This window comes from Myxine glutinosa, chromosome 8, assembly GCF_964187855.1.
Source record: "Myxine glutinosa chromosome 8, kmMyxGlut1.1, whole genome shotgun sequence".
In the NCBI taxonomy this organism is placed as follows: domain Eukaryota; kingdom Metazoa; phylum Chordata; class Myxini; order Myxiniformes; family Myxinidae; genus Myxine; species Myxine glutinosa.
The window spans coordinates 99509136-99533756 of record NC_136268.1 but is presented as its reverse complement, the minus strand read 5'-3'; the positions used below and the strand labels follow the sequence as shown (position 1 = coordinate 99533756).

Genomic DNA, 24621 nt, shown 5'->3' with positions numbered 1-24621 from the left:
AAGAGAGATAAGTAGAAGAGAGACAACATCAGACACTTGTAACGCGAGATATGGTCTGCAAAGTGATTTTCAAATGACACATGGCCTTTGATCTTTAACCTACTGAACCCAAATAGAATCAATTAATCTTTGTATTACAGTCTAGAGATTTGCCTGTACGTTTGGTTGAAATGTCTTTAGTGATTCACAACTTATCCCGGTAACAAACCATTTCAATTAAAAGGTCACATGACCTAAGACATTTGATATTTTGAACTTGTTATCGTGGTAACAAAACACCGATAACGGACAGGATGGATGCACGGACAGCCAGATGGACAACTCAAAAACATAATGCCTCCAGCATTTGGCTATAGAGGCATAACAAAAAATTCTGCAAGGCACAGATCAATACGATACCATGAGATTAGGTACCTAATCTAAAATCCAAAACCTAAATCTAGACTTGGTTATGACAAACTTCCCTGCAAATGTCTGCTGCTCTTCTTCTGCTCCAATCGGTTCATCTGCCCATATGCTTGTCAAAGTGGACATCTCTCTGGCCATTCTCAGAGAGCCACCACAGCGTCGACGAGTCTGGCATTTCACTCAGGCCGACTGGGAATGTCTTCAAGCAGCCATCAATCATCTGGACTGGTCTCCCATCTCTACTGCCTCTGACATCAACTCTTCCTAGGAATTCTTCCAAAGTAAACTGCTCTCTCTCATGCACAGATTTATCCCATCCCGTCTTCAGTTGTCATACCCTTCCTCCCCTCCATGGTACACTGAATCTTGTGGTGAGGCAGTTACCCTGAAACAACTTGCCTTTACCTCTTGGAAAGTTAATCCAACTGAAGGCAATCTCAGTTCTTTTAACAAAGCTCGGAGCAAGGGTGTGTCTACCCTCAGGAGACCCAGGAAGTACTATCTTTCTACTCTCAAGATTGAACTCTCAAACCTGTCTCCCTCCTCCAAATCCTGGTGGCGTCTGGACAAATCTGTTTCTGGTGTTTGTTCCCCCTCCATCCCCTCCCTTACCTCAAATGGCGACACAGCTGACACTGCACATGACAAAGCCGAATGCCTCAACTCTGTATTTACCTCAAAATATTGAGTCCCAAACCCATCTCTCTCTGTACCCACCTTACCCAGTCGAACCCAGCCGCTCCTGGACTCTGTGTCCTTCCCTGACAAGGTGGAGAAGTTTCTGGCAAACCTCAACTCTGATTCTGCAACTGGACCAGACGGCATCAGGCCACGGGTCCTAAAATCCTGCTCTGCCTCTCTATTCCACCCACTCTCAATTCTCTTCACCCTCTCTTTTGCTCAAGGTCATCTGCATCTGCTTGAAAATCAGCCAACATTACCGCTTTACACAAGAAAGGTGCAAAAACAGATCCTTGCAATTACAGACCAATCAGCCTACTCCCAATAATCAGCAAGGTCATGGAATCGATCATCGCTTCTGATATCAAATCCTTCCTCTTCTCCAATGGCTTGATCTCGGATCATCAATTTGGATTCAGACCAGGTCATTCTACTCTTGACAGGCTGCTTCTGCTGTCTCAACAATGGATGGAGGTCCTCAATGCCAAACAGGAAATTAGAGCTGTCTCCCTTGACATATCTTGTGCCTTCGATACAGTCTGGCACCCCGCCTTGCTCACCAAACTCTCCTCGTATGGTATCCATGGAAACATCCACGCATGGCTTGCAGACTTCCTTTCTGGTCGCAGTCAACGTGTGGCCCTGAATGGAATTCTCTCTTCTCTCCTTCCTGTTCAAGTGGGAGTTCCTCAAGGTAGTGTTCTGGGCCCTGTGCTTTTTCTGGTCTTTATTAATGATCTCTTCCGACACTGGAAAATCCTCTCCATGTCTTTGCTGATGACTCCAATCTCTGCCGCTCCATATCTCAACTCTCAGATCGGCAGGCAGCAGCCTCTTCACTCTCTGCAGACCTGGACAATATCACAAACTGGTCAAACAAGTGGAACATGACTTTCAATCCTGACAAATCTCACACTCTCACTTTGTCGCTCCGAAAAGACCGTCTGGACAACCTTCCCATCTACTTTCTGAAAAATCCTCTTGAAGAAGAAACCAAAGCATTCAGAATCATTGGAATCTCCCATGATGAAGGTGATTCTGAGGGCCTTTCTCTCTCCCACCGCAGACAGGTAGGTGGGCTTTCTGTCTTCTAACGAATCCTCTCCGGCCTTGCTTTCTCTGCCCTGTCTGTGCTCTGTCCCCCAAATATTCCTGTAGGATGCACAAGATCTGCCATCAACCCTCTTCTTGTGAAACGGCCAAAATCAAGACTCTCTGCTCACCTTCACTCCTTCATTACTCTTTTCTCCCGCCTCTGGAACAAACTCCCACACTCTCTTCAATCCCTCTCCTCCCTCCAGGTCTTTAAAACAGCTGTTCACCACCATCTCTTATCTTGCCCCATCCAAAACCTTGATCTTTTCTTCCCCCCGTTAAAATACCCCAAATCCACCTCTTTCAATCTCCAACTTCTTTCCTGAAATTCCTAGAAGTGTTCATTAGCTTTATACCATGTACCCCTTCCTCCTCCCCCAGCCCTCCCCCTTCCACAGATCTCCCAACGTCCCTGTTCTCTTCTGTTGTTGTGCTTGTGTGCTTCCCTATCTCTCCCCTCTTGTCTCCCGCTCTCTTCATTGCATGTTTTATGTGCCTGTGCATGTTTTCATGTTCAATGTGTTAGCACTTACACGAGCCTCGATTAAGTATACAAAACAAGAAGAAGAAGAAAAAAAAGGAAGCAGCAATAATGTCAACACTCAACAGTCACTTTAAAATTTTAATAATCACTTTTACCCAAAAAAGTAATACCCTGATTTACATCTCCTCTTTTTACATCGTCTTGCAAATACATCATCCATCATGTTATGAATACAAGGACATGATTTGCGGCACCTCAACTCGCACTTACATTGTTTTAAAAGCCATAAGTTTTTTTTTCTCGCACGTTTTCAGAGCTTATAAGACTGGTAAAGATGCCAGATTCCTGAAGTACCCAAATCGGTAAATCACAACATCGCCGAAACACATACAGTAAATTGGTCATGCATAAAGAAATTTACTATACGGTAGAATGGCTAAGAAACAGCGTAAAAGTGTTACCTGAGAAGTGAAATTAAATGTTGGATGCTTGGGAACATGCAGTTTATGTCGCTGTGTTATTAAGTTTGCCTCCGACTAATGTGCATACCACCTACAGTATAAAAATGCTGACGTTCATTGCAAGTTGTGTCTGGTTGAACTGGTTTCGGAAGAAGGACCAAAGGTAAGAAAAAATGAAAACCCAAAATATGTTCTATATTTTTATTCAAATATGTTTATTTTATAATTTTTACTCTAAATTTATTTTATTTAAATATTTAAATATGGTAATTTTGTGGCGTAGCCCGTAGTGCAATTCCATCTGGAACAGCATTTGCCTATCCTTCTGGTGTATGCATGTATGTGCCTCACAATTCAGAGCTGAGCATCTGGTCACATGACAGGGGAACAGCGTTAAGTAACATTACAGTTGCATATTTTACTAAGAGGAAATATAATAACCTATTTTGGAACGTTTTGAGGTCCCAGCAGGTGTCATAAGGTAAGTAGGAGTTTTCACAAATTCCTCAATACAATTATGATTTTGAAATGAGATTGACACATACTTTGCTCCCAATCTGGAAGTGAACAGATGATGACGGTTTGCTGGTTTGATATCTCATTATGCAGGGGCAATGTTGAGAGATTATCACTTCAGTGGTGACAGACAGCTTAAAGACTTAAACTACTTCAAACAAAATTAATACTTACAGTCGAGGATAAAGTTATTGGAGCATGCAATGAAGGTATTGGAAAGGGTGTTGGAAAGGAGGATAAGGAAAAAAGTGAAGATTGCCGAAATGCAGTTTGGATTTATGCCAGGAAGAGGAACGACAGACGCGCTTTTTATTGTGAGACAGTTGCAGGAAAAGTACATGGAGAAGAGGAAGGAGTTGTTTCTTGGGTTTGTTGATCTGGAGAAAGCATTCGATAGGGTTCCACGTGAAGTAGTGACATGGGCATTGAGGAGGTTAGGAGTGGAGGAATGGTTGATCAGAGTCGTGATGGCAATGTACAAAAGAGCGCGCACAGCTGTAAGGACGAAGGACGGGAACAGTGGTGAGTTTGAGGTGAAGGCGGGAGTGCATCAGGGGTCGGTACTAAGTCCACTACTATTTGTAGCTGTGATGAAGGTGCTGGCTCAGAACGTAAAGGAGGGTTTACAGTGGGAGTTGTTGTATGCAAATGATCTGGTGTTGATTGCAGAAAGTATGGATGGACTGAAGGAGAAGATGAACAAGTGGAAGGAATATATGGCGACAAAAGGTCTGAAGGTGAATATTGGAAAAACAAGGTGATGGCAAGTGGTAAAGCATGTGGTGAGGTGGAAAGAACTGGGAAGTGGCTGTGTGCTGTGTGCAGGAAGGGTGTCGGAGTGAATTCCATTTAATGTACAATGTGCGCTGAGTGGGTTCACAAAAATGTAGTGGTTTGAGAGGGTCATTAACCAGTGCGGCAGCTACATTCAAGTGTAAGGTGTGCACAGAGGGGGCTGCAGATGGAGGAAATGTTGAGTTGGATCTTGGAGATGGCGTGAAGCTGGAAGGTGTGAAAACATTTTGTTACCCAGGAGACATGCTGAATGGAGAAGGTGGATCAGACTCGGCAACGGTTGCTGGAGTGAGATGTGCATGGAAGAAGTTTCCAACTATTGTCTCTTAAATGACTCGACTCGGAACCATAAAACCCATGTCTTTGCACAAGTACTTCCAGGAAGCTTGTGACATTGCATAAGAAAAAATCCATCATTATTTACTTTTAACGATGTGCATATATGCATCAGGAAGAAGGATAATTGGTTTTGGTTCGTTTAGTAGCACAATTAACCTGCTCATGGTCACTTGAGAGTTGTAATGCCATGTGGTGTCTGCATATCTTGTGTGAATATGAGTTGGGCAGGTGACCGTGACGGGTTTCTATGAAGTCGGTGACAGCATGGGATGACAGAGAGGGTGGGGGGTGGGAGGGGATTGTAAAGATGTGACAGATTTGGAATTGGGGAGGTTGAAGCTTTGGCAGGCAGTTGAGAACTTTTGGTGGGGGGAGTGGGTTGAGGAGTTGTGGTGGGGAGTGGAGGGGGGAGGGGGTGGATGGAGTTTGTAAGCTTGAAGTGGGGAGGAGATTGATGCCTCAGGGTTGGTAGGGGGAGTGTGAGGATTTGAGAATGGGGTGAGAGTAAAGATGGAACAGAGTGGAAGGGGAAGGTTGACGCTTTGGTGGAGGGAGGAGTCACGAATTTCGGTGGGTTTGAGGAATTGGCAAATTTGCATGTGTAAGTTCACTTACAGTACAAATTTAACTGACCACAGATGTGTGTGTGTGTGTGTGTGTGTGTGTGTGTGTGTGTGTGTGTGTGTGTGTGTGTGCCTGTGCATGTGTGCGCCTGTGTGTGTGTGTGCATGTGTGTGTGTGTGTGCGTGTGTGTGTGTGTGTGTGTGCCTGTGCGTGTGTGTGTGCGCCTGTGTGTGTGTGTGTGTGTGCATGTGTGTGTGTGTGTGTGTGCATGTGTGTGTGTGTGCGTGTGTGTGTGTGTGTGTGTGCGTGTGTGTGTGTGTGTGTGTGTGTGTGTGTGTGTGTGTGCCTGTGCGTGTGTGTGTGTGCGCCTGTGTGTGTGTGTGTGTGTGTGTGTGTGTGTGTGTGTGTGTGTGTGTGTGTGTTGTATTACTGTAGTGTAGTGGAATGGGGGGTTGATGCAATCACCCTACGGGTAATGTGCTACTGTGTTTGAATATAACTGTCATTAATCAAAAAAGGTAATATCAAAGGTAAAAAGCTAAATATAATAGGTGAAGTGGTGACATTATGAATGCTTCCACCCCTTATTCCATTGGTTCTTATGAGAAAAATTCCTTTGATAAACATAATTTCAATATTCGTCAAACCTTTCAGGAGTGCATCCCTGACATAAACTGGTGTCTAACCGTACTATATATGGTCAAGCTGCCGGGATGAAATTTGGATTAGCAGCAGAATTTGATGGGATAGCCGAGAGGTAAATTTAGACATCGACCTGTTAGTTTCTACATTTAATTTGTCCCTTTCTAGCTTCGTCAATAGCTTATTTCCCACTGAAATGAATATAACAGCTCGAGTTTCCAAATTACTATTTGTTCAGTACATTATCTCCTTTGTACTACAAGCCAAAACACATCTCATTTCAGTAGGAACCAATTAGTGGACAGATATCTCAGAGAAGCCTTTATACGTTTTTGACTGCTGAAGTGTTGAAGTCAACAAAAGAAAAACAATGCATCAAACAAAAACAGAAAAAACAAAAACAAAACAATGCAAAACAAAAGAAAAACAATGCAAAACAAAAGAAAAACAATGCAATGCAATGCAATGAAAAACAATGAAAAACAAAAACAATGCAAAAGAAAAACAATGCAAAAACAATGCAAAAACAATGCAAAAACAATGCATATGACATTGCTTGTCCGCCTGCCAAACATTTTTCCAAACGCAGTGCCAGTGCAGTAGTTTTGTTTCCTCCTAGCCAGCTTAAAGAGGAAGCACTCCATGCAGCTTGTATTAACTCTCCATCAACTCCCCTCCTCCCATCCCATTCCCACGCAGCCTCAACCACAAACAGGGCTCCCATCATTTAAAGACACTTAAAAAAAAAAGTCAGTTGAGTTGAATGTAATTCTTTGAAGTATTGAAAGTACTGGATTCCTTATCAACATTTGTCTTATAATTTTTTGAAAAGGTTCACATAAAACAGCACATTTTGTACATTCATCTGCCAATAATATTCTCGGTCACATTTTCATCCAAACTACGTTTAACATATACGTGGAATTCAAAACGTATACCGAATGAATACACTTTGGCTTGAAAATAAAACATTTTCAAAAGGGATTAAAATCAGGTGAAATAAAACACGACGTCTCAAACATTCATCGATTTGTGGTTTATCTCTCCTGCAGCACATGTGTATGGTCAGTGAGATGGATTCAGATTTTGGGGTTTTTTTCCTCCCTGTGGTCAGCCATGCCATGCAGGGAGAAACTTTACAATATTCTCTCTGCATAGAGGGTTCTCATGACAACTTTAATAAATTCAGACAAAACAATTAGCACAGAAGATGCTTACCTTTTCTTTATTGGACCTCGAAAACTCGGGTCAAACTTGCATGGAGGTCCTGTGGTAAGAAAATCCTTTCAATTATACGAGCTTTGATATTAACAAAAGCAAAACATTTCGCTCCAAACAAATAGGACTCCTTGCTTGTGATAAATGTGATAATACTAGCTTCATAATTATACTAGCTTGTGATACCTAAAGCATGCCTATGATAAATGCACGCACAAGTTCACACTTCTTCTTCCTCTATCGTATGCAGCACAAGTGTCCTCTGTAGGTTGTAATTTGTTTCATGGTGCCGGTGATAGCTCATCAACTTCATGCAAGTGACACCATGGGATGTTTAATGTTCACCAACTAATGCTGGCAGACAGGACGCCCAGTTTAATGTCCAATGTACCTGTGAAACTGGGATGACAGTTTATAGCTGGGCATCGATTCAAACCTGAATGCTGAATTGCTGAATGCTGAATGGAGAAAGTGGATCAGACTCGGCAACGGTTGCCGGAGTGAGATGTGCATGGAAGAAGTTTCGGGAACTGAGTGGCGTGCTGATGAGGAGGGGAGTGTCGTTGAAGCTGAAGGGAAAGGTGTATGCTGCATGTGTGAGAAGTGTTATGATTTATGGGAGCGAGACATGGGTAATGAACGTAGAGCAGCAACGAAGGCTGGAAAGGGTGGAAATGCGAATGGTTCGGTGGATGTGCGGAGTATCGTTGAGAGAGAGGAAGACAAATGATGAATTGCGAAAGATGATGGGAATAGAGCCTGTGATTGATGCTGTGAAGACGAACAGGTTGAGATGGTTTGGTCATGTGTTGAGGAAGGATGAAAGTGACTGGTTGAGAAGAGTAATGGAAATGAATGTAGAAGGAAGTCGAGGACGGGGAAGACCGAGAAAGACTTGGCTAAAGATGGTGGAAGAAGAAATGTGGGCAAGGGGGTTATCAAGGGGAGATGCATAAAATAGGGCAAAATGGGGAAGATTGTCATGGGGACCGCAAGGCTAACCCCCGCTCTCGCAGGGAAAATGGCCTTAAAATGCATGTTGTTGTTTTTGTATAGATTCAAACCCAGGCTAGACAGCTTAGAAGTGAGTACCTTTAGAGTCTAGGCCATCCTGACAGCCCTACATGTCCACAGCCACAAAGATAAACAAAATAAGTGAAAAGAGGATTTCAAAAATCATTTAATGGCTGATCTCTTTATAATGAATAGCACTGCAATGCAATGCAAAAGAGGATTGAAAGTTACTATTGTTGATCAGATGAATCAGTTCCAGGAAATGAAAAGTGAGAGCGAAAAAAACATCAATGGGTGGGAGAGAGGGGAATTATGGGTAATTCATGGAGGATGGCCAATGAGTTATGATACCCAAGCATAGATTTCGAAGGAATCACACCCATAGTCCCATATTACATTTATTTATAGCAAAGAACTCAAACCTCTATATCACGACTGATCAATTTTATGCGAAAGCAAGTTCCATTTAAAAAAAAATTACACTTCGAGGAAGTCAACAAATTGAAATCCATGAAGTTCTAATCTCAGTTATTAACACAACTTGTGCATCCACAGATCCTGCAACTTATTTACAGAGATCCTCTGATGCAGTGGTAGCTGGTGGAAGTGGTCCCCAGAGAAGCCATGGCGCTCTTTCCGGGAGGCGGTGAAGAATATCAGCCCTCAAAACGCTATTATTCATTGGTGCCAGGAATTCTAAAAGAAACAACCTAAAAGTAGAGACTACAGACATGCACACACAAAAAGAGGAAAGAAAAGAAAAGAGGAACACGAAATATTGCACTTGCACTTTTAGTCGCATATCTGATCACAGCGCATAAGAATTAACGGTCAGGGACTATGCTTTGCATGAAATTATAGAATTTTTTTTGTATACTGAATCGAGGCTCGTGAAAGAGCTAACATTTATTTTACAAACAAATCAACCAGACAAACAAAATATATAAAAAGAGGGAGCGGAAGACAAGATGGGGAGAGAAGGGGAAGCACACAAACATAACATTTGAGGGCAGGGCGATGTGTGGGAGGGAGAGGGCTTGGGGGGAGGAGGCGTGGGAAGGGGGGGGGTGGGAGTAGTATAAAACACAAGGACACCAAGGACTACCAGGACAGATGTTGGTATTTCAAAAAAGTGGAATTGGGGTGAAATTAGCGGGGGTAGAAAAGATCAAGGTTTTGGATGAGGGAAGATAAGAGATGGTGGTGAACAGCTGTTTTAAAGACCTGGAGGGTGGAATGGGATTGAAGAGAGTGAGGGAGTTTGTTCCAGAGGCGGGAGAAAAGAGGAATGAAGGAGTGAAGGTGAGCAGAGAGTCTTGATTTTGACAGTTTAACCATAAGAGGGTTGCTGGTAGATCTTGTGCGACCTGCAGGAATATTTGGGGTACAGAGCACAGACAGAGATGGGGGAGCAAGGCCGGAGAGGAGTTGGTAGAAGACGGAAAGACCACCAACCTGCCTGCGGTGAGTGAGTGAAAGGCCCTCAGAGTTAGCTTCATCGCGGGAGATTCCAATGATTCTGAACGCTTTGGTTTCAACAGCGTGAAGACGAGCTAGGTGTGAGGCAGGAGCACCAGCCCAGAGGGGAGAGCAGTATTCCATTGAGCTGCGGATGAAAGCCTTGTATGTGGTGAGGAGCTCAGGTGTACCAAGGAAGGACTTCGCTGTAGTTCGAGCTGTAGTTCGAGCTGTAGTTTGAGCTGTAGTTCGAGCACTGTAGTTCGAGCTTTGCTGTAGTTCGCTGTAGTTCGAGCTTCGCTGTAGTTCGCTTCGCTGAATCTGTAGTTCGAGTTGATTCTTCTGGAGCAAAGCAAGGTTAGCGTCCTAGTGATCTGGCTTTGTCTTGTGTCTGTTTCAGCTATCGGCTGAATGTATGAAGTTTTCTTTTTTACCCACCAATGTTATTGAATCATACCTGGTGTTGGCCTAATGGTTAGGGTGGTGGGCTTGGGATTCCTAAGTTCCTGAGTTCGAATCCTATTCAGCTGTTGAATTACTACCAGGTGGGGTTGACTCAGCCTGTTTCATCCTTCTGAGGTTGGCAAAATGAGTTCCAGGGTACTGGGTCCCACCTCAAGGAGGTTGGTGGCAGAATTAGCACTCAGACTGCTGTAAAAACACCCCATTCCGTAGCACACGCAGTGGTGTGTCGGCATCGTGCTGAGGAGTCGTCCAAGGACGCAGCAATGTGCTGATCCAGTGTATGCTCCCATATATATATATACTCGATTTTTTTTTACACTTTTTTTTTTTGTATACAAAGTCAATGCTCGTGTAAGAGCGAACACAATAAACACAAAAAAACAAAAACGGACACATAAAACTTATAATAAAGGGAGCGGGAGACAAGAGGGGGAGAGAGAGGGAAGCACACAAGCACAACAACAGTAGAGAACAGGGACATCGGTAGATCTGTGGAAGGGAGAGGGTGGGAGGTGGGGTTACACGATATAAAACAAATGGACACTACTAGGAATTTCAGGAAAGAAGTCGGACATTGAAAGAGGTGGATTTAGGGTGTATTAACGAGGGTAGAAAAGATCAAGGTTTTGGATGGGGGAAGATAAGAGATGGTGGTGAACAGCTGTTTTGAAAACCTGTAGGGAGGAGTGGGATTGAAGAGAGTGTGGAGGTTTATTTCAGAGGCGGGAGAAAAGAGGAATGAAAGAGTGAAGGTGAGCAGAGAGTCTTGATTTTGGCTGGCAGATCTTGTGCGTCCTGAAGGAATATTTGGGGGACAGAACACAGACAGAGCTGGGGGAGCAAGGCCGGAGAGAAGTCGGGAGAAGACAGAAAGACCACCAACCTGCCTGCGGTGAGAGAGAGAGAGAAAGACCCTCAGAATCAGCTTCATCACGAGATATACCAATGATTCTAAAAGCTTTGGATTCTACAGCGTGAGGCCGAGCTATGTGTGAGGCAGGAGCACCAACCCAGAGGGGACAGCAGTATTCCATCAAGCTGCAGATTAAAGCTTTGTATGTGGTGAGGAGCTCGGAGGTGCCAAGGAAGGACTTCGCACGACGGAGGATGCCCAGTCGGCGACTGGCTTTGAAGGCCAGCTTGGAAATGTGGTTTTCCCAGGAAAGATCATGGCAGATAGTGAGAACCAAAAGCTTGAGTGATAGAACTTATTGGAGAGGATTTTTCAGAAAATAGATGGGAGTGTTGTCCAGTCGATCTTTCCGGAGAGACTAAGTGAGAGTGTGAGATTTGTCAGGATTCAAAGACATGTTTCACTTGTTTGACCAGTTTGTGATTTTGTCCAGGTCTGCAGAGAGTGAAGAGGCTGCAGACTGCCAATCTGAGGGTTGAGATATGGAGCGGCAGAGAGTGGAGTCATCAGCAAAGAGATAGAGAGGATTTTACAGAGAGTCGGAGAGATCATTGATGAAGACCAGAAGAAGCACAGGGCCCAGAAAACTGCCTTGAGGAACTCCAGCCTGAACAGGAAGGGGAGATGAGAGAAATCCATTCAGGGCCACACGTTGACTATGACCAGAGAGGAAGTCCACAAGCCATGCATGGAGATTTCCATGGATACCATAGGAGGCGAGTTTGGTGAGCAGAGCGGGGTGCCAGACCGTATCAAAGGCACGTGATATGTCAAGGGAGACAGCTCTGATTTCCTCTTTGGCATTAAGGACCTCCATCGATTGTTGAGACAGCACCAGCAGCAGGCCCAGAGTAGAATGACCTGGTCTGAATCCAAATTGATGATCCGAGATCAAGCCATTGGAGAAGAGGAAGGATTTGATGTCAGAAGCGATGATTGATTCCATGACCTTGCTGATTATTGGGAGCAGGCTGATTGGTCTGTCATTGCAAGGATCTGTTTTTGCACCTTTTTGTGTAAAGCGGTAATGTTTGCTGATTTCCAAGCTGATGGCAGATGACCTTGAGCAAAAGAGAGGGTGAAGAGAATGAAGAGAGGGTGAGATAGAGCAGCAGAGCAGGACTTTCGGACACGCAGGCTGATGCCGTCTGGTCCAGTTGGAGAATCAGAGTCGAGGTTAGACAAAAACTTCTGCACCTTGTCAGGACATAAGGACACAGAGTCCAGGAGTAGCTGGGTTCGACTGGGTAAGGTGGGTACAGAGAGAGATGGGTTCGGGACACAAGATTTTGAGGCAAACACAGAGTTGAGGGATTCGGCATTTTCACGTGCGGTGTACAAAACAGTTGGTGGATCTAAAGATCCCAAGGTGTCCTTCTCGAAGAGTAGGTGAGTTATCGCAGGCATCATGCCTAAATTACTCATTTCTGCCCCAACCTTAGTTGAACATCAGATCTGGCCGGCTGGTTCATTACAAATTTGGCCCAAAAACTTCCTCTGACCAACCCCACAAAAACGGGAGAATTAGTGAGGCTTAAAGAAAGAAATGGGCCACCTTGTACAACAGGTGAAACCAGCTTAGCTTAAGGTTAATGACGTTGGGCACACGTGCATTAAAAAAAACTTTTTAGTGTCACACCTAATCACTGTAGGTCGCAAACCTGAGAAAATTTTCCCAAGAGTCTTTTTGAAACCTTCATTTTGCTTTTAAGTTCATGGTCCAACTAAAAAAAAACAATGATTAAAATTAATAAACATATTTTAAATACCAACATAATCTTTCACCAGCATCATTCGTTGAACTAAATAATCAGTGTCATTATATTTTTCAACTTGCTCTAGTTAAGCCAATCCTCAACCTAATTACAAGTGACTCTTTGTGCACAATACAGTAAAGTCAGTTGAATAGACCTTTAATAGTAAACATATGCACGCAGGGAGTTAAAGGAGTTCTCTCTTCTTACTACGTGCCCATGCCAGTTTCAAGAACACCAGCTCAAGGCTTCCCATTGTTATGGAAAGAGGCAATGACACGTAAAATCCATTGCTCCCTCCCAAGTCTAACCTTAATGCATGCCAACAAAAGCCAAAGCCTTCCCAAACGAACACATGGAAGCAAGTCTCGAAAGCCCAATTGACACGTTTAACCCACTCCATCTCACCAAAATCATCTGGCATGTTGGCACCTCAAAGGTTCACGAGCTCTGATCGGAGGTGTGTCGACTTGTGCCTGTTGCTTGACGCTCCTTTCTCTTCGCTCTCAACTCTCCTCCTCCTCCTGGTCTCCCCACCCTTTGTTTACTCCTCCCACTTTAACGTCACAAACAGCATGGCTTTGTGCACAAGGCACTCATGCTCGATTGGCAAACTTTTCGCTAAAATAAGTTGTTTATTGCCATTCACCTATACAAATACAACAGAATTATGCATTTATGAAGTTTCTTTATATGATCATAATTTCCAAAATAAAATTCATGTCCAGAAACATGAATACATTTGCCTCTATAAGGGTTGTGGGGGCATGAGGGCCCAGATTTCATATTAAAGTCCAAGTTCAAATCCAGGGGCTTTACTAGAAATTTTTAAGACATTAGTGTATTAAAAAAAAGAAATTTAAGATTATGATGTCTAGGTCTTGGGCTGGCAGGATGGCCTCGAGTAGAGAGGTGTGCACATTCGCTTCTAAGCTGTCTAGCCTGGGTTCGAATCCGGAACCAAGCTATAAACTGTCATAAAGATATTTCACAGGCAGTGTGATTCATCAATGTGTGTGCCGTCCCTCAGATGGACATTTAACTGGGCGACCCTTCTGCCGGCATTAGATGTGGACGTTAAAGATCCCACTGTGTTCTTCACAAAGAGATTCTGAGAGAGTTAGCCGAGCTGTCACCGGCAACTTGGCCAAATTCCTGCCCCACCGACTGCTGTAAAGGCAATGGCAAACCACCCAGTATGAGCCTTGCCAACAAACTGTTTTGGCAGCACCGACGCTCTGTAAAAGAGTATGGTACATCGGAATTGGAGTTCAGGTCCCAGTAACTGTGATTTACCTGGATATTCTAAACCCGTCGTCTCCACACCGCAGGCACCACCAGCACCCCAAAGACCTTCCCATAAACAAATACTACTTTTGTTTGGAAAAAAATATGTGGAGGTCCATGTCCATAAAAGTTTGCAAATGAGGTCCAAAGCTGAAAATGTGATTGTTGCTTGAAACCTTGGCTTATACCAACACCAATACAACCCCTTTACATGGGGAGCAAAACTGCTGCGTGAGTTAAAATATAATAAATTCAAATGTAATCAACTAAACTGAGGCAGATGCACTGTACTATTCTGTATCTAAAGCAAAGTCATTCTGATAATAACAACACATTGTATGCATTACCAAGATTCCCTTGACTTGTTGCATGTCCTCTTTTATAGGACAGGAAATGCTTTTAGGATATTTCAAATGCATATATTGTCAAGCATTCAACCTGGACGAATGCACTCACTGATACTGTTATACAAAGGTCTAGGCTCATGGAAGACATAAATGATAAGGGGCAATGGATTTAAAAAACTACCAAAGGGTATTGGGGGGTAGGGGTTGGCAGGAGGGGAAGGGACAAGCGTTACGCCTAGGTCCCCCGTCGATGAAGTGATGTGAGTTGACAAAGTGGAAGACGCAAGGCGGCCATCTTGGATTTTGACGTGGCGACCCAATTTTCAATAGCGTTCTTCCTTATGCTTAGATACATCCACACACCAGATTAGAAGTTGGTACTTCGCTTATTTTTCAAGATATTCCGCTCACAAGGTTCAGATATACATGGCGGTGACCATCTTGGATTTTGACGTGGCGACCCAATTTTCAATAGCGTTCTCCCTTATGCCTAGGTACACCCACACACCAGATTAGAAGTTGGTACTTCGCTTATTTTTCAAGATATTCCACTCACAAGATTCAGACATGCATGGCGGCGGCCATCTTGGATTTTGATGTGGGTTGCACCCACACACCAAATTAGAATTCGGTCCTTCGCTTACGCACGCATGTACGCACGCACGCACGGACGGATGGACACACGCACGGACGGATGGACACACGCACAGACGGACGGACGCACACACGGACGGAGGGGAAAACCATAGTCCCCCTTTCGCTCCGCGGTGCGACGGGGGACAAAAAAACACTAGGTCAGGGGACAAACCAAATTTCTGGTGGTTCTGGGCACTTTGTTTGCTATAAAATTTTCATTGCTGTCAGGTGTTCGGCCCGTGGTGGTGGACCATCACTCAGGTGGATATAGATTCTGAAGGTGGTGCAATATATTTTATTGAGGAATAAAATCTGCTCATACATGTAGTCCCATGCATAGACCTCTGTGTTTGTTTTGTACATTTTTTGTGGAGAAACTTTGACGAGAATGTCTGGATGAAGATTTAATGTATAATTTCTAAATCTTTCATTCTTAGATATCAATCACAAATCAGTGCTGTAGAGAATATGCAATCGATTGATGCAAACAGGAAGATAATTTGGAATTTTGTCATATTTTGACAAAAGGGGGGAGTGGAGGGGATAGAGATCGAGGTGGAGGTGGAGGTCGAGATGGAGATGGAGATGGAGATGGGGATGGAGATGGAGATAGAGTTAGAGATAGAGATAGAGATAGAGATAGCGAGAGATCTGAGCAGTATCATAGTTTCTGAGCAATTTTTTGTTGAATAAATTATTGCAAAGTCAATTTCTCATTGTTTTTTTGTTCAATTAGATCACCTTTATCTATAGACACTGTTTAAATGAAGATCAAATATTGATATGTCCACATATGTTAAAAAGATTTTTAAAACATTTCATGGGGTGTACTTACTTTTTCACATGACTGTAGCATATATGTGTTCACAATACTGCTAAATAACTGGAGTAAAGGAGCTGTTCTTGCAGACTGGCAACAGTCATAAGAAGAGGTTTGTGCCAATGCACACTATTTCAGTAGAATTTGAAGACATGCCGCTTGTATTGCCTTACATTTACGAATTCAGCGGATGTGACTTGACATCAGCCTTCAGTGGATGGGAAAGTAAAGATGGACGAAGACAGTCTCAGAGCATCCGGAACTGATGGATGGATTTAATGGTTTTGGTAAAGACACAACTCAGGTAGACCCTGCAACTGAAGCAGCGTACGCATCTCTTGTGTCCATTATGTAATGAATGAGAGATGAGGCATCCCTGGACACCATTCATTATGACTAGTTTGTACAGATAAAACAAGAAAGAGCAATCAGAGATTACAGACCCTCCCAGGACGTGTCTTTTAGTGGTTCTTAAGGCTTTTGTGTTAAAACAAATATGGTGGCCAAACCACGTGACCGATGACGTCATCATAATTTTTATTTATTTATTTATTTATTTATCCCTAGATGATGCTCAAGAAATTTCATCTTCATCGCATGAAGTTTTGTACTTGTACTATGACGTCATAATGGAGGAACCTATGACATCATCATTAACATAAGTTATTCCACATGGAGAGTTCTTTACAATGAGACGTCTCAATTTTTTTCTATGCAGCGCTTTCGGAGATATAGAGGTGCAAAGTTTTTCGGTTTTTCCAAGATGGCGCCTGTACCACGTGGCCTATGCTGTCATATTTATCATTAAAAAATTATACAGGTGGAGTTGCACCTATGGTGAAAATTTCCTGTCAATCGGACCAATGGTTGCAGAGAAAATCATATTTATTCTGTGCGGACAAACAGACAAACAGACAAACAGACTCAAATGCAATACCCTCTCCTCTGGCGAGGGTAACAAGACAAGTGAAAAACTGCCTCCCACAATGGATGCTCTCAAGAAGCCTTTGAAAATTACTATCATTCACTTTCTTGTCCTCCTTTGTTATCTTGATTACAGTACTTTACATGAAGATACTGACCTCCTTGGTTAATGTAAGGGGTCGTCATAACGATTGTTTTGAGTATATTTTCACATTACATGTGGTTATGGAGACAATAGTAGTCACTTGGAATTATACGTCATTGAAAAGAAACGATCTCAGGCTATTTGAATTGTAAAAATCATTTGGACGAGGGAGATTTCAAACTTTTCCGAAATATTTATTTAGAAAATTAATCAATTGTAGAAGTCTTCAGCAGGTTGGATTCAATCACTTTAAAACGCTGAACTTCTGTTTGAAATTTCTAAATTCTCACATTATGAATTCACTTTTACATTTGTATCACATAAATCAGCTTGAAATCCCGAGGTTAAACACTAAATTTGATAGATATACACTGAAACAAGCCTGTGTTGTATTGTGGTTGCCATAGAAGTTTTCATCTTTCAAAGCCAACAAAAAGGTTGCACCACTTCCTGGATATCCATCCACCCTGACAATGGAAACAATGGAAATGCCCCCAACTATGGATGTATCTAACATCGAGTAGCAATGAAAATGTTCCAGCAGACAAAGTAGTCAAACTCATTACTTAGGCCTCTTGTTACATATTGGCCCCTCTACTACACAAGCAAAGGTAAAATAACACAAAAACGAGTAACAATGGCCTGGAGAGGAACAGAATGGGGTAAAGGAAAATCAGCGTATGTCTAGAAGACATCCTGAACAGACACAAGGAACTTTGGTGCAGGAGGAGGCCATTGGGCTCATCATGCCTGCTCTGCACCAACCCCAGTATCCATCACCTATCCATATACAAGATACCCATACAAGCCCTCTCAATATCCCGAAACTCCTCCATCTCCAATGCATCCAGGTATCTATCCAATTCGAATTCAAACTTATCTACAACCACTGTTGCCACTAGAAACAATTGTGGTTGTGGACGCAACGTTGTGGACGAATGGGACGAATGGGACGTTGTGGACCGCAACTAATGTTGTGGACCCAACCCAACGTTGTGGTTGTGGACGTTGTGGACGTTGTGACGTTGTGGACGTTGTGGACGTTGTGGGCCCAACGAATGGGACGTTGTGGACCGCAACCAACGGTTGTGGACCGCAAATTGTGGACCGCAACCTTAATACTGTCCATGTCCAACCTCTAATTGTTTTTACCCTCTGTAGCCTTTGGCCCCTGGTCCTAACACTGTCATTTTTGTGGAAAAGCTGCTCTGCACCTATCATATCCACACCTTTCATTATTTTTAACATCTCAATCAGATCCCCTCGCAATAACCTTCTTTCCAATGTATAAAGTCCTGTCTCCTTCAAGCGTTCCTCGAAGCTTAGCCTAGCTTGCCCTGGAATCAATCTCGTAGCTCTGCACTGAATCCTCTCTATGGCAGCTATGACAATTCGCAGGTGCAGTGACCAAAACTGAAGACAATATTCTAGATGAGGCCTCAATAAAATCCTATTCAGTGCTAACACTACCATCTTTGATTTAGGATTTATCCCCCTACAGATACAACCTAACATCCCATTAGCTTTACCCATAGCTGCCTGGCACTGTGCTGTCTGCTTACCCCCCCCCCCATCCCCCCAAATCTATCACCTCCCCTAGATCCTTCTCCTGTATGACACGCTCCAAGATTGCCCCCATTGCATTATATAATCCCTATTATTATTATTATTATTATTATTACTAGGACGTGCCCGTACGTGGGTGCCCGTTCCTTGCCAAAAAAAAAAAAAAAAATGTCTGGGCGTGCCCGTAAGTGCGTGATGTGACCGTACAATGAATGTATCGTCCCGACGCCGCAGCTCGAATGGCGCTGCAGTTAATCGGGCCTGTATCGGCAGAGTTATTATAAACGTGTACTACAATCGATCGTACCTTACAGCGTCTGCTCGCCACGTTCAGCATCAGTACGCCGTCACTATGACTATCCGTAAGTCCGGAAGTGACGTCCTCATTTGACTGTCCGGAAGGTCGCATATCGCAGTTACGATGAATCGCAAATTAGTTTTAATTAGTTTTAAAACATAGTTTAACGCCAACATAGTTTGCCAACGTGAAATAAATGAATACGCTCTCAAATGTGCCGTCCGAGGCAGAGTCTGTTCGGCACGTTCGGCACACGTGATAGCTCGCTGCTCTCTGATTGGTTGAATCGTTTTTTGGACATAGCTCGGTAACTACTTCTCCGATTAATATGAAACCTTGAAAAGGCACATCCTCAGGTCCCCAGCAATATACCTGGCAAGTTTAAAGTATATCGGACCCGTGGTTGTCGAGAAACAGCGGTCACAGACACACAGACATACACACAGACACACACACAGAGATTACTGGAATTATAGATAGATTATTTAATGGCCACTATCATCCCACCATGTGGGGTCGGCTGGGGGAAAGCTTGGCCCAAGTCTTCACGAACTGGCTGGCCAGGCCTGACATTCGCCTAGTTAGGGCAGGTATTTGGAATTTGGCCATGGTGCCAGCAATACTCGCCTACTTTTTGCAAAGGACACCATGGGATCTTTAACATCCACCAACCCATGCTGGCAGACAGGACTCCCAGTTCAACCTCCATCCGAGGGACGGCACACACATTCATTGATGAATGACCCTGCCTGTAAAACACTGAGTTTATAGCAGGGTCGGGATTCAAATCCAGGCTAGACAGCTTAGAGGAGAGTGTGCATACCTCTCGGCCATCCTGACAGCCCCATTATATAATCCATATTTTCATTATTATTATTACCCCTCCCCAGCAACTTACATTTCATTATGTTAAAACTGCATCTGCCAATCTTGTGTCCAATCTATTAAAGTACGGTATCTAGATTTTAACTTGGGTTGAATGGGTTCAACTTAAAGGATCAATAGACTAAACCAAGTATGTTAAAGTATCTAGACTTTCCTGAATCTGATCACCACCCCCCAAAACCCGCCCCCCCCTCCCTCTGATATCTACCTTACCTTCAAGCTTCGTGTCATCCGCAAATTTGCAAAGCCTACTCTTAAGCCCACTATCCAAATAGTTGATGTAAATTAATGAATAATAATGGTCCCAATGTGGATCCCTAAGGTACCCCACCACTGTACTTACATCCTCTCAGCTAGACATCCTCCCACTGCACAACCTTGGCTAACATCTTCATATGTGGTACCTTATCAAATGCCTTCGTAAAGTCTACGTACACTGACTGCACTTCCGTCATCCACTCAAACAAAACTATTAGACTTGCACATTATCTCTATAAATGTAAATTTATCTCATTGTCATCACCCATTAAATATTAAACATTCCGTTGCCAATATGTGTTTTGCTGTGCCAGCTCTTCAGCCACAGAAAAATCTGTATGCAAATAACGCAAGGGAATACTATACTGTATAAGACAATGCAAATTGGCTATTATCTACAGTGATCTAATGCTCACAGAGGGACTTGTGCATTGTTTTTACAGGAGGGGGAGGTGCTTGAGGGGTCAAGGCCATTTGGAAACAATATTTCAATGCAATTTTTGTCAACAACAAAAATGCTAAAAGAAACCAGCTTAACTAAACTTGTAAACAAATAACAAGGCGTCTAGTAAGCAATGGAGGAGTCAAATTGATTTGGGGGTTTTAACTTGGGATCACATCATCATGAGTTGAGTACTCAGATGGGAACTGCAACTACAAGCCATCGAAAAGAGTTTCATCTATATATATATAAAACACAGTTTGTGTGTGTGTGTGTGTGTGTGTGTGTGTGTGTGTGTGTGTGTGTGTGTGTGTGTGTGTGTGTGTGTGTAATGTTACCGATAGACTCCTAAACGGAGAGGCTCACGTGCTTGATATTTGGTATAGACATGGCCATTGAGCCTGGGAAGAACATGGCCTACCTAAAAAAAAAAAAATCATAATTATTTTTACCTCAGCGCATTTCAGCGAGGAATATTATACACGGAATCTGAGCCGGTGGCAGAGCAGCGCGCTGATTCGCTCAGAGCGATCACGTGATGTTCCAACCTTTCCGCCATAAACTCACAGTTACGCGTTCGCACGTAATTCAGAGCAAAAAGCGATTGCGTTTTTTCACATTTCAGTGAGGAACATTGCCATTCACACCACATAGGTGTTTTTTTTCTTTCATCTTTAGATCCATATTTTTAGCCATAATGTAGCGAACGTAGCGTAACGTAGCATAGCTAACGTAGCGTTAGCATAACGTAGCGTAGCGTAGCGATCCTCGCTCAGGATCTTCGTCAGGTTCGCGAGTGAGTTAGCCAAAACGTAAAAGTGAAAATATATCGAATGACCATTGCCATTCACACCACATAGGTTTTTTTTTTCTTTCATCTTTAGATCCATATTTTTTGCCATAACGTAGCGCATTATGGCTCGCTCGAGCTCGAGTTAGCCAATCACCTGGGAGCACGAGGCCACGTTGGCCACGCCCACGACACGACGCAGAGTTGCAATCTTGACGAATACTGTGATAAAGGCAATGGCACCGAAGAAAAGAAATTTGTCGCGTTCAACCTCCCGAGCAAGGAAAATCGCTGATCGGAGACTCCATGAAACCAATGAAGATACTTTTCACCATCGACAAGCCAATCAAGAACGTGTCTCTAGATTCAGACAGCAAGAGACAGAAGATGAGAGAATGGCACGTCTAAACGCCAATCAACAACGTCTGGCGAGGGCCAGACAGCGAGAGACAGAAGATGAGACAAACTGTATTTCAAACTGTATTTCAAACAAACTGTATTTCCCATCTACACGGCCATGTATTCCTATTAACGTTATGTAAAGTACATAAATTGTGTGGATTACATCATTTGTGGATGTGATCAATTGCCAGTAACCATCTATATCCCTCCCCTCCCCTTCCCTCCTCCCCCTCCCCCTCCCTTTCCCCCCTACCCTCCCTTTCCCCCCTACCCCTTCCCCCTACCCCTCCCCCCTCTCCTCCCTCCCCCCTCTTCTCCCCTCCCCCTCCCCCCTCTCCTCCCCCCATTCCCCTCCCCTCCCCTTCCCTCCTCCCCCTCCCTCCCCCTCCCCCTCCCTTTCCCCCCTACCCCTCTCCCTCCCCCTCCCCTCCCCCTTCCCCCTCCCTCTCCCATCCCCCCTCCCCCCCGTCCCCTCCCCTCCTCCCCCTCCCTCCCCCCCTTTCCCCCCCTCCCCTCCTCCCCCTCCCTTACCCCCATACCCCTCCCTTTTCCCCCTACCCCTTCCCCCTCCCCCTCCCCCTCCACCCTTCCCCCTCCACCCTTCCCCCTCCCCTTCCTCCTTCCCCCTCCCCTCGCCCTCCCTTTCCCCCCTCCCCCTTCCCCCTCCCTCTCCCCTTCCCCTCCCCTCCCCCCATGCCCCTCCACACCCCTTCCCCCTCCCTCTCCCTTCCCCCCCCAACCCTCCCCCTCCCCCTCCACCCTTCCCCCCTTCCCCCTCCCCTCCCCCCATGCCCCTCCACACCCCTTCCCCCTCCCTCTCCCTTCCCCCCCCCCCAACCCTCCCCCTCCCCCTCCACCCTTCCCCCCTTCCCCCTCCCCCCCTCTCCTCCCCTCCCCCCTCTTCTCCACTCCCCCCCCTCTCCTCCCCTCCCCCCCGTTCCCCTCCCCTCCCCTTCCCCCTCCCCTCCCCTGCCCGGCAATGCCGGGTACTTCTGCTAATTGAACATAAAACACAGTTTGTGTGTGTGTAATGTTACCGATAGACTCCTAAACGGAGAGGCTCACGTACTTGATATTTGGCACAGACATGGCCATTGAGCCTGGGAAGGACATGGCCTACCTAAAAATATTTGACGAGATCCATATTTTTTATTAATATTTACCTCAGCGCATTTCAGCGAGGAACATTATACACGGAATCTCAGCATGTGCCAGAGCAGCTCGCTGATTCGCTCAGAGCGATCACATGATGTTCCATCCCCGCCACCAGACCATTGAACGGAAAATATATCGAATCAATGACCATTGCCATTCACACCACATAGGTGGAGATGCAGCTACCGGGCGCCATCTTGGTTGGCACTCGATGCTGGGCGATGGTGATTTCCGTCACACGTTTGCACGTAATTCAGAGCGAAAAGCGATTGCGTTTTTTCACCTTTTGTGCGATCGTGTTTTGTGTCGATTTTGTGCGATATGAATTAAACGTCTTTGAAACAGCTGTGAAACGTCTTTCCACAACCCTTCCGTAACTGATTGGAGCAGTTTATTGCCGCTCAAAATGGCATTTTAACAGTTGTCTGGCTTTTAAAATCTGGGACACGTTCAAAACAAACGAGATCCGCGAAGCGAGTCGGCCGAGTCGTGCTAACCAAGATGGCGACACGGCGCCTACACTTTTCACGGAGTATGAGCGTTCTATATATTTTCAATTCAGTGCGCCAGACTCGCTCATGTACTTGATTTGTGGCATAGACATGGCCATTGGGCCTTCACGGTGTAATTTGTGCGAGGCTTTTGTCCGAGTGAGCTTGAGTCGAGAGGGCGAATGTACGGGTTGAGAATGTACGGGTCTCCCTTCCCCCGCCCGGCAACGCCGGTACTGGAGGGCGTCACAGGATCGGTGAGTCTCCAAAATCCGCTTCGTGCTGTTGTCGCGAAGATGCTGGACGATGTCGCGATTGTTGTGCTGCTCTCCTACCATGAGAACTACAACGTCATTGTTGACTGGCCCTCCCCTTCCTCCCCTCCCCCTCCCCCTCCCCCTCTCCCTCCCCTTCCTCCCTCTCCCTCCCCTCCCCCTCTCCCTCCCCCCTTCCCCTCTCCCTCCCCCTTCCCCTCCCTCCCCCTCCTCTCCCCTCCCCCTCTTCCTCCCCTCCCCCTCTGCCTCCCCCACCTCCCCCTCCCTCTCCTCCCCCCGCCCCTCCCCCTCCATCCCTTCCGCCTCCCCCCTCCCTCCCCTTCCCCCTCCCTCCCCTCCCCTCCTCTCCCCTCCCCCTCTGCCTCCCCTTCCCCCACCTCCCCTCCCCCTCCTCCCCCTCCATCCCCTCTGCCTCCCCCTCCCCTTCCCCCCTCCCTCCCCTCCCCCTCCTCTCCCCTCCCCTCCCCCTCCTCTCCCATCCCCCTCCCCTCCCCCTCTCCTCCCCTCCCCCCCTTCCCCTCCCGTCCCCCTTCCCCCTCCCCCCGTTTCCCTCCCCTCCCCCGCCCGGCAATGCCGGGTACTTCTGCTAGTAACCTAGAGAGATGTATTTCCTGTCATGCCTTTCCCTACTGTTTAATGATAATGTTGTAGTCACAGATTTCCAATCATTAAAGATTCTCTCCTCTCTCTCTCCCCTTCTTTCTCTCCCTCTCTGCCCCATCCCTCTCTCTTCCCCCCCCCCCCCCCCCCTCCTCTCAATTTCCCTCTCTCTCCTCCTCTCTCCTCCCTCTTATCTATCACTGTAGTGCTCCACCAGAAGGCAGCTCCATGGTAAGGCTTACACTTGGTGGTTTGCCTATGCATCAGACATCCAACCAGATCCTGCTTCTGCTAGGCTGGCCAAGTGTGCCAGACATCATGTGAATCCTCAATTTTTGGTTTGATGGAGTGGCATTAGAGGGTACAGGTAATCATTGGTGGGGAGGGGGGTGGAGGAGGGAGGGGAGTAACGGAGAAAGTTTTGGCATGGCAGGAATACCAACAAACGATGCCACAACCTTGTTTGGGTGGGTCAGGAAGTTTGTTTGTTTCA

General features: G+C 45.3%; 1 protein-coding gene across 4 annotated transcripts in view; it reads right to left on the bottom strand.

The window, feature by feature from the left end:
* LOC137432760 (choline transporter-like protein 5) overlaps positions 1-24621 on the bottom strand; it is a 99406-nt gene that overhangs the window by 70936 nt on the left and 3849 nt on the right. For 2 of the 4 annotated variants that reach the window (XM_068124935.2, XM_078783574.1), the window contains exons 1-2: positions 13216-13322; positions 7204-7252 (exon numbers count right to left, since the gene is read on the bottom strand). In XM_068124935.2, coding sequence (XP_067981036.2) covers positions 7204-7252; positions 13216-13231 — 65 coding nt within the window. In that variant the 5' untranslated portion in view covers positions 13232-13322. Of the gene's footprint in view, positions 1-7203; positions 7253-13215; positions 13323-24621 lie in introns of those variants that run through there. The other 2 variants (XM_068124934.2, XM_068124936.2) reach the window with 1 other exon arrangement.